The 13,640-nt window shown below is 46.5% G+C and overlaps 1 protein-coding gene across 2 annotated transcripts in view; it reads left to right on the top strand.

The window, feature by feature from the left end:
* RASGRF1 (Ras protein specific guanine nucleotide releasing factor 1) overlaps positions 1–13,640 on the top strand; it is a 155,624-nt gene that overhangs the window by 75,482 nt on the left and 66,502 nt on the right. For both annotated transcript variants that reach the window (XM_040342192.1, XM_040342193.1), the window contains exon 13: positions 7,600–7,682. In XM_040342192.1, the coding sequence (XP_040198126.1) occupies positions 7,600–7,682 (83 nt within the window). The remainder of the gene's footprint in view (positions 1–7,599; positions 7,683–13,640) is intronic.

Here is a 13,640-nt window from a genome sequence, read left to right on the forward strand (position 1 = left end):
GAGGGACAGTACCAGTGGCGGCCCGTCCACTAGGGGCACCCGGGTGCTGCCCCCTCTCTCCACTCCACCCCCCCTCTATGCAATGGATAGCATGAATCTATCCACGGCCGCTGCAGCCAGGGCCGCCATCAGGGGGGTACAGGCAGTACACCTGTAAGGGGCCCGGAGGTCCCCAGGGGCCCGGATGGCAATCCCCCTTTTTTTTTATTTATTTTTTATAAAAAAAATAAATACATTCTATATATATTTTTATTTTTTATTAAAGGACCAATTTTTTTTTTTTTTTAGGGGCCTGGAGATCCTCAGGTCCCCGGATGACAACCCCCCTTTTTTTTTTATATATATATATATATATATATATATATATATTTTTTTTTTTTCATATATATATATATATTATTATTAAAGGGACCAGAGGTCCCCAGGGCCCCGGATGGCAACCCCCCTTTTTGTATAAAATGTTTTTTTTTTTTTTATATTATTTTATTTCTTTTATATATATATATATATATATATATATAATGTAAGAAATAAAATAATATAAAAAAATATCTTTTGTATATATATACATTATTAAAGGGCACAGAGGTCCCCAGGGCCCCATGTGGCAAACCCCCCTTTTTTTTTTATATAAATGTTTATTTTTGTTTATCTAATTTTTTTATTTTTTATTTTACCCAGAGGTCTCCAGGGCCCTGGATGGAAACCCCCATTTTTTTTTATAAATGTTTCTTTTTTTTATTTTATTTTTATCAAAGGGCCCAGAGGTTTCTTTTTTTTATTAAAGGGCCCAGAGGTCCCGGATGGCAACCCCCCCTTTTTTTGTAATTTCCACCCCCCCCCCCCCCCCCGGGTTCTCTGCTCCAGGGGGCCCATGCCTGAAGCCGTGTAAGGGGCCCCATAATTCCTGATGGCGGCCCTGGCTGCAGCCACCCCCTATTTGCCCCCTTTTGGGCCACCGGGTGCATGAATTACAGCGGCAGGTTTCCTTTTTTTTTAGCACCAGATTAGAGCCGTAGGCTTCAAAATAGGGTGGCCTCGGGTCGCAGAGCATGAGCCCACCCAGGTGTGTTTTGCTATTGAAACACTGATCCTCAATCTGGAATCTGGCCAATCAGAAGCGTGTGTGAGACCTGCTTTCCGATTGGCCGAAAAGAGAAGACTCCCGAGGAGAAGGGAGGAAAACGGAAGTCGCCGCCACCACTGTGATGACCTGAAGAACGGGAGGCCGCCAAGCAGGGGAAGCCGCCGGTGATGGGGTAAGTGCTACCAACTGACTGACCCGGGGGGGGGGGGGGGGTGATTGGTGACCACTGGACAGTACAATTGCAATACTGTCCAATACAGAAGGAATAGGAGGGGCATGCTTGTGGAGTTTGCAATCTAAAGGGAGGGAAAGGTGGTACAAAAGGTAATAGTTGTGGGGGTGATCTGATTGAGGTGGCCTCAGGCACAGTTTTTAGGTCGGTGTGGGATAGGCTTCCCTGAATAAATTCGTTTTCAGGGATCCCCTAAAGGCGGACAGGTTAGGGACTGACCAGACACACTGCGGCAGGGAGTTCCAGAGGATGGAAGAGGCTCTGGAGAAGTCCTGAAAACGTACATGGGAGGGGGTAACAAGGGAGCTAGAGAGCAGGAGGTCCTGGGAGGAGCGGAGGGGGCGGTTTGGGCGATATCTGCAGACGAGGTTGGTGATGTAGTTGGGGGGAGTAGTGGAAGCCAATGAAGGGATTGGCAGAGAGGAGCAGCAGTCACGGATCGGTTAGTTGGGCGCATTCGTCTAGCAGCAGCATTCATGATAGGCTGAAAGGGGGAGAGCTTGTGAAAGGGTAGGCCAGTGAGGAGGGAGTTGCAATAGTCAAGGTGAGAAATAACCAAGGAGTGAATAAGTTGTTTTGTGGTGTCGTCCGGAAGGGGCCAATTCTGGAGATGTTGCGAAGGTTAAGGTCTTAGCCATGGATGTGATTGGATGTGGGGGCGGAAGGAGGGGTCAGAGTCTAGGATTACACCCAGCACCCTGGCATGTGTGGAGGGACCAATGGTTGTTGTTGATCTCAATGGTAAAGTCATGGGGGGGGGGGGAATATAACAAGCTCAGTTTTTGAAAGATTGAGTTTGAGGAAGTGGTGTGACATCCAGGGCCATCTTAATGAGAGGGCACACCTGGGCACTGCCAGATGCATAGGGGGCCCCTGTACTTTCCCCAAAGAAGCTGCTCCTTGAGCCCACGTTGCCAGGAAATTGGGGGTCGCCATGATGGCACTGAGAGTGATGGATACACAGGGGAGGCAGGCTGGCAGTGGTGCGCCATGCCGTGCAGAACGATACCTATTTCACAGCCACAGGAGGGGTAGGGCCAGAGCACCAGTGATGCTCTGACCCAAAGGGGGAAGCTCCACTTGTCTGCTTCCTACCTACTTGATGTCTGTTTACCTGCACTGTCTCCATTGTAGGGGCCCCAGAGCATTACTTTGCCCAGGGGCCCATGCAGGGCTGTCTTAATTAGAGGGCCTACCTGGGCACTGCCCAGGGGCCCCAGCTGCATTGGGGGCCCCTGCACCTTCCCTAAAGAAGCTGCATTGGGGGCCCCTGCACCTTCCCTAAAGCAGCTGGTCCTTGAGCCCACGCTGCCCTAAAATTGGAGGCCCCCATGATGGCACTGAGAGTGATAGATACACAGGGGAGGCAGTCTGCCTCCTACCTACTTGATGTCTGTTTACCTGCACTGTCACCATCGTAGGGGCCCCAGAGCATTACTTTGCCCAGAGGCCCATGATGCTATTAAGACGGCCCTGGTGACATCCATACCCATACGTCATTCAGTAAGTTTGAGATCCGCGAGGAGATGGAGGGGGTGAGTTGAGGAGATGGAGGGGGTGAGTTGAGGAGATGGAGGGGGGGAGTTGAGGAGATGGAGGGGGGGAGTTGAGGAGATGGAGGGGGTGAGTTGAGGAGATGGAGGGGGTGAGTTGAGGAGATGGAGGGGGGGAGTTGAGGAGATGGAGGGGGGGAGTTGAGGAGATTGAGGGGGGGAGTTGAGGAGATGGAGGGGGTGAGTTGAGGAGTGGAGAGATAGATCTGGATGTCGTTGGCATAGAGATGGTATTGGAAGCCATGGGAGGTCATCAACTGGCCCAGGGAAGAGGTATAGAGTGGGAATAGGAGGGCCCCAAGGGCGGAGCCTTGGAGTACCCCAATAGAAAGAGGAAGAGGAGCGGAGGAGATGGAGATGGAAGTGACGCTGAGATAGGTAGGAGGAGAACCAGGAAAGAGAAGAATCACGGAGGCCAAGGGAGTGGAGTTCGTTGAGGAGGAGCGGATGGTCAACTGTGTTGAAGTCAGCAGAAAGGTCCAAGAGTATGATGAGTATGAAGTACTGGCCTTTGGTCTTAGCACTTAGTAGGTCTTTGGTGAGTTTTAGTAGGGCAGTTTCAGTGGAATGCTGTGGGTGGAAGCGGTTAGGCTCACACTACTGCGCATCGGGAGTTGTGAGCTTATCCGACACGCGCAGAAATGCGCTGCCGTTTATCAGATGTCCTCTTTTTTGCCTTTAGCCATTGAAATAAATGGGCTCACTTGCATGTAGGGGTGAACAAAGCCTTAGGTCTCCTTTAGACTATTCCACAGAGCAAAGGATCAGAGCGGTAACCTCCTCACCCAAATTTGCCTAATCAGTTACATTGGCGCTCTATGTGTTGTAGACCCAACACATAGTGGTTCTTAGGAGCAAAACCACTTCGGTATAGTCTGCAAGATAAAAAATAATTTACTATAAATAGCAACAATACTAGAAAATCAACAGAAAAAAGGGTCAACGCGTTGCGGCCGTTCAGGCCATGATTAAGTCCATGAGAACACTCAGACAGAGCCCAGTCAGTAACATGATCAAGCAGGCTTTCAGGAACACAAGGGTAAAGCTGAAGACCACCCAGCAATGATATTAGGCAGGCCTGAGGTTTAAATAGGCATCAGGATCTTTGGGCGCGCCCGTGTGCGTCATGGCGTGTGCACGTTCTCATCCTTGGTTCCTGACAATGGTGAGTGTGCAAAACGTTTGATAAACCAAGAAAATGTACCGTATTTATCGGCGTATAACGCGCACCCCAATTTTAGGAGGGAAGTTTAACCACTTAAGACCCGGACCAAAATGCAGGTAAAGGACCTGGCCAGTTTTTGCGACTTGGCACTGCGTCGCTTTAACTGACAATTGCGTGGTCGTGCGACGTGGCTCCCAAACAAAATTGGCGTCTTGGCGTCTTTTTTTCCCCACAAATAGAGCTTTCTTTTGGTGGTATTTGATCACCTCCTTTTGTTGCGCTATAAACAAAAATAGAGCGACAATTTTGAAAAAAATGCAATATTTTTTCCTTTTGCTATAATAAATATCCCCCAAAAATATATAAAACAATTCTTTTTTTTCCTCAGTTTAGGCCGATACGTATTCTTCTACCTATTTTTGGTAAAAAAAAAAAATCGCAATAAGCGTTTATCGATTGGTTTGCGCAAAATTTATAGCGTTTACAAAATAGGGGATAGTTTTATGGCATTTTTTATTAATTATTATTTGTTTACTACTAATGGCGGCGATCAGCGATTTTTTTTCGTGACTGCGACATTATGGCGGACACATCGGACAATGTTGACACATTTTTGGGACCATTGTCATTTTCACAGCAAAAAATGCTATAAAAATGCACTGATTACTGTGAAAATGACAATTGCAGTTTGGGAGTTAACCACAAGGGGGCGCTGAAGGGGTTAAGTGTGACCTCATTTGTGTTTCTAACTGTAGGGGGGTGTGACTGTAGGTGTGACGTCATTGATTGTGTTTCCCTATAAAAAGGAACACACGATCAATGACGGCGCCACAGTGAAGAACAGGGAAGCTGTGTTTACACACAGCTCTCCCCGTTCTTCAGCTCCGGGGACCCGATCGTGGGACTCCAGCGGCGATCAGGTCCGCGGGTCCCGCGGTCACGGAGCTTCCCGTGACCCACGGCTGGGCACTTAAAGAGGACGTACCTGTACGTGCTTCTGCCCTGCCGTGCCATTCTGCCGACGTATATGTGCAGGAGGTGGTCCTTAAGTGGTTAAAGAGCGAATACATTTATTTTTTTAAAAAGGTAGCAATTGGCAAGTATATATCAATAAAGTTTTATGGCTACAGCACTGTGGACTGGAATTCCCAACATGTTTCGCCCATATGTCAGGCTTCTTCAGGGCATGCTGTCCAATTAAAGGTACTTTAATTGAGAAAAAAACATATACATATAATAATTACATCAACAATCGATTTAGGATCGCATACCGTATGCATAAGTCTTTATTTATTCCAAAATAAATATTTTTCAGTACATAACAGTTCTATATATACATGTGCATGTTTAGTCCGGCGGCAATGCTACTTACCCAGGTCCCTTGAGATGTTAATCAAATCACTAGGTTATAAAGTCTTTGACACTCATACTAGTTACATTTTTTTTTTAAGTCCTCCAAAAATATGCTGTCCGTGACCTTTTGACCCCAACCCTGAACCTAACACTAACCCAGGCAGACCTTGAGCTTGATATTTTGTTCTTAAATTTTTCTTTATTGTTTTTATTCTTTATATTTTTTATTCTTTATTTTTTTTAATTCTTTTTTTTTTTTTATTCTTTATTTTTTTTTTTTATTCTTTATTTTTTTTTTATTCTTTATTTTTTTTTTATTATTTTTTTTTTTTAATTCTTTTTTTTTTATTCTTTATTTATTTATTTTATTCTTTATTTATTTTTTTATTCTTTATTTTTTTTAATTCTTTTTTTTTTTTTATTATTATTTACTTTTTTTTTTTATTCTTTATTTTTTTTTTTATTCTTTATTTATTTTTTTATTATTTTTTTTTTTAATTCTTTTTTTATTATTCTTTATTTATTTATTTTATTCTTTATTTTTTTTTTTATTCTTTATTTTTTTTAATTCTTTTTTTTTTTTTTTTTACACACTTTTTTTTTTAAATTTACAGCTTCATCTCCTGCAAGGAGAGGAAGATACAAGGGCCCAGATTCTCAAAACAGATACTCGTATCTATGCGACTGATTCTTATGCCGGGTACAGACGAGAGGATTGATCCGCGGATACTGTCCGCCGGACCGTATCCGCGGATAAATCCTCTCGAGGATTTCCCCGGATTTGGATCCGATGGAGTGTACTCACCATCGGATCGAAATCCGCGCCGAAATCCCTTTGCGATGACGTGTTGCGCCGTCGCCGCGATGATGACGCGGCGACGTGCGCGACGCTGTCATATAAGGATACCCACGCATGCGTCGAATCATTACGACGCATGCGAGGGAGGGAATAGATTTCTTAGCAATAGATTTCTTAGCAATAGATTTCTTAGCATGCTAAGAAATTTTTATCTGCTGGAAATCGGTCGGGCCGAAAAAAATCTGCGGAAAAAGATCCGCTGGGATGTACACACCAGCGGATCTATCCGCTGGAACTGATCCGCAGATCAATTCCAGCGGATAGATCCTCTCGTGTGTACGGGGCCTAAGAATCAGTTACGCATAGATATTCATTAGATCCGACAGGCGTAAGTCTCTTACGCCGTCGGATCTAAACTGCAATATTTTTTGTGCCCGCTAGGTGGCGCCTCCGTCGATTTCGGTGTCGAGTATGCAAAATAGCTAGATACGCAAATTCACAAACGTACGCGCGGCTGACGCAGTAAAGTTACGACGTTTACGTTAGGCTTTTCCCGGCGTAAAGTTGCCCCTGGGTCTATGAGGCGCAGCCAATGTTAAGTATGGCCGTCGTTCCCGCGTCGAAAATTAAAAAATTTACGTCGTTTGCGTAAGTCGTCCGTGAATGGGGCTGGACGTCATTTGCGTTCACATTGAAACCAATGACGTCCTTGCGGCGTCATTTGGAGCAATGCACACTGGGATATTTTAGGGAAGGCGCACGCGCAGTTCGTTCGGCGCGGGGACGCGCTTCATTTAAATGAAACACGCCCCCTACCCGCCGAATTTGAATTCCGCCGGGTGATTTACGCTACGCCGCCGCAACTTTACAGGCAAGTGCTTTGTGAATAAAGCACTCCCCTGAAAAACTTGCGGCGGCGTAACGTAAATGAGATACGTTACGCCCGCACAATTTTGCGCCCATCTACGTGAATCTGGGCCAATGTATCTTCCTCTCTATTCAGAAGAGGAAGTAAACACAGGGGGCGGGCTCACAGTTGACTGATCACTGTGATAGCCAATCAGAGGTTATCACAACGATCAGTTGACCCAGAATCTGGTCCCGATCGTTTGTACGATCGTTTGCTCTCGGTAAAATCCCGGGTCTCTGTGTTGGGAGCGCGCTGTGCGGCGCGCTCTCAACAGAAAGAGGGGTACACACATGTGCGGACCCCCCCCCCCACGGAAAAAGACCCACTTCTGTGAGGCTGCATATAGGCGTGCGATCGGCGGGAAGGGGCTAATACGTATATATATGTTTATTGTTGTTCTTTAACTGCTTTCTCCTGGTCCTCATATCATTTGTCCATTCGGTGTATCTGTGTGGGGCCATTCTGCGCTCAGACAACTGACTCCCGACTCTTCTCTACAGTGTGTGGACAATATCCGCTGTAACGGGCTGATGATGAACGCCTTCGAAGAAAACTCCAAAGTCACTGTACCCCAGATGATCAAGTGAGTATAAAAGAAAATTGACTTAAATATTTTACAGTGGATTTGCAACACTCACTCCAAGCCCCACTAGCACCTTTTCTATGCCGCGCCATTAACCGTTTTTACCGCCGTGCTGACACATTGGCCCCCTGGTGAACAAATGAATGGGGTGGGGAACTACATGGCAAATGAGGTTTAATGTAGAGAAATGTAAAATAATGCATTTGGGTTGCAAAAATATGAATGCAATTTATACACTGGGGGGGGGGACCTCTGGGGGGAATCTAGGATGGACAAGGACCTGGGGGTCCTAGTAGATGAGAGGCTCAGCAATACCAAGCTTCTGCTAACACAGCAAACAGAATATTGGCATTAAAAAGGGGATCAACCCCAGAGATAAAAGGATAATTCTCCCGCTCTACAAGACTCTGGTCCGGCCGCACCTGGAGTATGCCGTCCAGTTCTGGGCACCAGTCCTCAGGAAGGATGTACTGGAAATGGAGAGAGTACACAGAAGGGCAACAAAGCTAATAAAGGGTCTGGAGGATATTAGTTATGAGGAAAGGTTGCAAGCCCTGGACTTATTGGGCCGGATTCATAAAGAAGATACGACGGCATATCTCCTGATACGCCGTCGTATCTCTGAGTCCGGCTGTCGTATGTATGCGCCTGATTCATAGAATCAGGTTACGCATAGATCTTCATAAGATCCGCCAGCTGTAAGTAACTTACACCGTCGGATCTTAGGCTGCAATCTCACGCTGGCCGCTAGGTGGCGCTTCCCTTTGTTTACGCGACGATTATGAAAATGAGGAGTTAGGCCGATTCAGAAACGAACGACCGCCCGGCGCTTTTTTTTTTACGTCGTTTGCGTTCGGCTTTTTCCGGCGTATAGTTACCCCTGCTATATGAGGCGTAGCTAATGTTAAGTATGGCCGTCGTTCCCGCGCCGAGTTTTGAAATTTTACGTCGTTTGCGTAAGTCGTTCGCGAATACGGATGGACGTAATTTCCGTTCCCGTCGAAACCAATGACGTCCTTGCGACGTCATTTAGAGCAATGCACACTGGGATATGTACACGGACGGAGCATGCGCCGTTCGTAAAAAATGTCAACCACGTCAGGTCAACACACATTAACATAAAACACGCCCCCCCTTCCACATTTGAATTACGCGGCCTTACGCCGCAACACACGCTATGCCGCTCTAACTAAGGGCGCAAGTTCTTTGTGAATAAAGATCTTGCGCCCAAAGTTAGAGCGGCGTAACGTATCAGAGATACGTTACGCGGGCCAGCCAGATACGCCGATGTATCTGAATCCGGCCCATTCTCTCTGGAGAAGAGACGCTTGAGAGGGAAGATGATTTCAATTTACAAATTCCGTACTGGTGACCCCACAATAGGGATAAAAGGGAGTTTAACAAGACACGTGGCCACTCATTAAAATTAGAAGAAAAGAGGTTTATCCTTAAACTATGTAGAGGGTTCTTAACTGTAAGAGTGGCAAGGATGTGGAATTCCCTTCCACAGGCGGTGTTCTCAGTGGGGGAGGAGCATCGATGGTTTAAAAATAACATTGGATAATCACCTGAACGACCACAACATACAGGGATATACAATTTAATACGGACATATAATCACACACATAGGAGGGACTTGATGGACTTGTGTCTTTTTTTTAACCTACTATGTAACTATGTGATGATAATCAGATGGTAAATACAATGTAACCTGTTTCATAAAATGAAAAAAATGTAATAAAAACAATTAAAAAAAAAAAATTGTAGGCTTTACAGAAGCTGATGGCAGAGGATTGAGAAAATGCAAGAAAAATATCAAAACACTTTTCTTAAATATGTTGCGGATGGGTTGAACTATAATTTTAGACCCATAATTGGCTTCATACAATTTGGGCCAAATTCTCAAAAAACCTGCCTAACTTAACTTTCAGCAGTTAAGTTACACAGGCGTTAAATTTCTACCTAAGTGCCCGATCCACAAAGCACTTACCTAGAAATTACACGCCGTGTAACCTAAGTGCCTCCGTCGCAAGGCGGTCGTCTGCTCGAGGGGGCGATTCCTATTCAAATGAGGCGCGCTCCCGCGCCGGACGTACTGCGCATGCGTGTGACGTCATTTTTCCCGACGGGCAGCGCGCAAACGTAATTTACGCTGGGCTTTGTGGATTGCGACGGGACAATAAAGTTGCGACGGGTAAAAAAAAAGTTACGCGCCGGGAAAAAAAAATCAAAATTTTAAAAAAAACGCGGCGATCGAAAAAAAGGTCTGGTTTTACATGGTGTACTAACTTTACACATTGTAAAACCAGCCCTAATTTTGTGCAAGCAAATCGTAACTTACGCAGAAAACACAAAGCTTAAAAGCTTTGTGGATCTGCTTAAGTACTCATTTGCATACGCTAGCCGGCATTTCGACTCGAAATGCCCCCAGCGGCGGATGCGGTACTGCATCCTAAGATCCGACAGTGTAAGTGTCTTACAGATGTCGGATCTTCTGACTATCTTTGGAAAAATCCTTCTGAGGATCGTTTCCAAAGATAGCCACAGGGATACGCAGGCGGAACAGCAGTTCCGCCTGCGTATCTCCTTTGAAGATTTGGCCCTTTATTTTTATACAATTCATTTTTTTTCTTTCACGCCAGAGCTGGTTAAGGTAAAGCTGCATTTAAAAAAAATATATATATATTTTATAAGCGGCTGGCTGGTGATTTCGGGCAATACATGTATCAAGAGTATGGCATATTCCTGATTACTAGTGCAGAAAGATAAAGTCAAAGGCCCAGATTCACAAAGCACTTACGCCGACGTAAGTGCAAATGTGCGCGGCGTATGTGTGCGCCAGACCCACAAACTAATATGCGCCTAAAAACAGACTACACCCCGCCAACGTAGCTTGCACATGCCGGCGTAGGGTGGGCGCACATTTAGGCTGGACGCATGGGGCTGCTCCCATTGATTAGCCATTCAAACATGCAAATGAGGGAAATACGGCGATTCACGAACGTGCGTGTGCCCGGTGCAGGCTACGCGAGATGCGCGTAAGTTGTACGTCCGACGTAAAGTTATTCCCCATAAATGAGGTGCAACCCGGCAACAGACATGCACAGGTCTGCACCAGGGAACACAAGCCAGCGTATTGTGCGTTGGACGTGTGTCTGGCTGGGCGTACGGTATGTTCACGGCGTACGCAGTGATCCGGCATAGCTTAGGCAGTTGTGCCGGCGTGGTTGTGAGCAGGCGCGTGGGGGTGCTGTGCTTGCGTCCACGTCACGGTGCATGCGCAGTTTGTGATACGTACCTGTCTGGCGCTCGGCCCATCATTTGCATGGGGTCACGCCTCATTTGCATGGGTTCACGCCCACTTCCACCTACGCCGACGTGCGCCTTCGAAACCCACACCACACTGGCGCAGCGTTGGGAGCACTGGCTTGCTGAATGCAATGCTTGCCTCTCTGTGCTGCGTTGGCGTAGCGTACAGTGTTTGCTCTATGGCGGCGTAATGTGCGCCTTGCTCTCTGTGAATCTGGGCCTAACTGTCCCATGTGAACAACGTAGGCCATTCCGTGAAAGGGAAACCATGTAGTCTGCACTCATGGCATCTCAATATACGGTGTGCAGTGCTTCCTTAGCCAGTTTCATATAGTATAGATAAAGGGTACAGGGAAGGCAAAGCCAGAGTGGGAGGGGAAGTGGGGTAGGACCATTGGGGTGGCATAGAAACCAAGGGGGTTGTTGAGATGAGAAGGGGCAGGAAAAACTAGCGTAAGAGAAGGAGGGCGATGGCTCAAAAAAGTTAGGGTGGAGGATTGGTAATGAGGGGTAAAGTCTAAAGAATGAGACAGCTAGTAAGGATTTCTATTCTTGGGAGTACATGAAATCTAATCAGTAGAACCTTGTTTTCTTAATGTTTTTTTCCTTGTGTTTAAGTTAGAAGGTCAAATTCTCCAGGTTGCATGGCGGTCAGGTTCTCCTGGACTTTCAAGCAAGAAAGGTGCACAGGCTTGCTTCCACCCTAGTATAATAACAACTGTAGTGACTATAAGGAAGCTAGTAATCAGTGGCGGCTGGTGCTCAAAATTTTTGGGGGGGCGCAAAGGAAAAAAAAAATTGCAGTCTCACTGTGCCCAAACGCAGCCACTGTTACATGCCATCAAATGCAGCCACTGTGCCATCAATTCGCACCACTGTGCCATGCCATTAAACGCAGTCACTGTGCCATGCCATCAAATGCAGTCACTGTGCCATCAATTCGCACCACTGTGCCATCAATTCGCACCACTGTGCCATGCCATTAAACGCAGTCACTGTGCCATCCATTGTCACCACTGTGCCATGCCATTAAACGCAGCCACTGTGCCATACATTGTCACCACTGTGCCATGCCATTAAACGCAGCCACTGTGCCATCCATTGTCACCACTGTGCCATCCATTGTCACCACTGTGCCATACATTGTCACCACTGTGCCATGCCATTAAACGCAGCCACTGTGCCATACATTGTCACCACTGTGCCATACATTGTCACCACTGTGCCATGCCATTAAACACAGTCACTGTGCCCTCCATTGTCACCACTGTGCCATGCCATTAAACGCAGCCACTGTGCCATACATTGTCACCACTGTGCCATACATTGTCACCACTGTGCCATGCCATTAAACGCAGCCACTGTGCCATACATTGTCACCACTGTGCCATGCCATTAAACGCAGCCACTGTGCCCTTTAATGGTCGCCGCTGTGCCAATTGTCCCCACTGTGCCCTGTAAATTGCGTTGAACCCCCCCCCCCCCCCGCCCGGCACTTACCTTTACTGGAGTCAGGCATCCACGTCCCACGATGTCTTCTCCCGCCCTCGATGACTGACAGGCGTCTCAGCCAATCAGGTTACAGGTAGCCAGAACCGGCCAACGTGATTGGCTGAGACGCCTGTCATCTTATTCAAGGGGTGTACAGTCTGTGCGCTCCGATAATAAGCTTCCGGGACCCGAGGGCTGTATTGGGAAAGCCTATCAGAGCCGTTGGCTTTGATAGACATTTCCCTACAGCCAACCAGCTGGCGTTATTCAGATGGCCGGACATTGAGCGCCGACCATCTGAATAACAGCGGCAGCGGCGATAATAACATAGATTCGTGCAATGCATGAATCTATGTTATTTCACTCAGTGGCGGTGAGAGCCAGAGGGGGCGGCGCTCCAGCGCCCTCTATGGACGAACCGCCACTGCTAGTAATGATTTGTATTCTTGGGATTACATGAGATATAACCAGTAGAACCATGTTTTCCAAGGGTCTGTTGACTATGAGGAAGCTAGTAATGATTTTTATTTTTGGGATTATACAAAGTCTGATTAGTAGAACCACATTTTTCTAGGTTTTTCCCCTTGGGTTTAAGTGAGGAGGTCATGTTCTTCATGTTGCATGGAAGTCAGGTTCTCCTGGACTTTCAAGCATCATAAGGCCAAGGAAGGTGGAGAGGCTTGTTTCCACTGTAGTTTTAGTAGAATACATACTGTGGTGACTAGGAGGAAGCTAGTAATAATTTGTATCCTTGAGTACATGAAGTCTAACCAGTAGATCTGTGTTTTCCAAGGATACAGTGACTATGAGGAAGATGGTAATGATTTTCTTGGTGGGATTGTGCGAAGTCTAAATTAGTAGAACCATGTTTTCCTAGGTTTTTCCCCCTGGGTTAAAGTGAGGAAGTCGGGTTCTCCGTGTTACATGGAGGTCAGGTTCTCCTGGACTTTCAAGCATCATAAGGCCAAGTAAGGTGGAGAGGCTAGCTTCCACTGTAGAAATTATTAGAACCATGTTTTCCTAGGTTTTTCCCCTTGGGTTTAAGTGAGGAAGTCAGGTTCTCCTGGACTTTCAAGCCTCATAAGGCCAAGGAAGGTAATGATTTGTATGAAATATAACCAGTAGAACCATGTTTTCCAAGGGGTATGGTGACTATGC

The sequence above is a fragment of the Rana temporaria genome, chromosome 3 (genome assembly GCF_905171775.1).
Source record: "Rana temporaria chromosome 3, aRanTem1.1, whole genome shotgun sequence".
Lineage (NCBI taxonomy): Eukaryota > Metazoa > Chordata > Amphibia > Anura > Ranidae > Rana > Rana temporaria.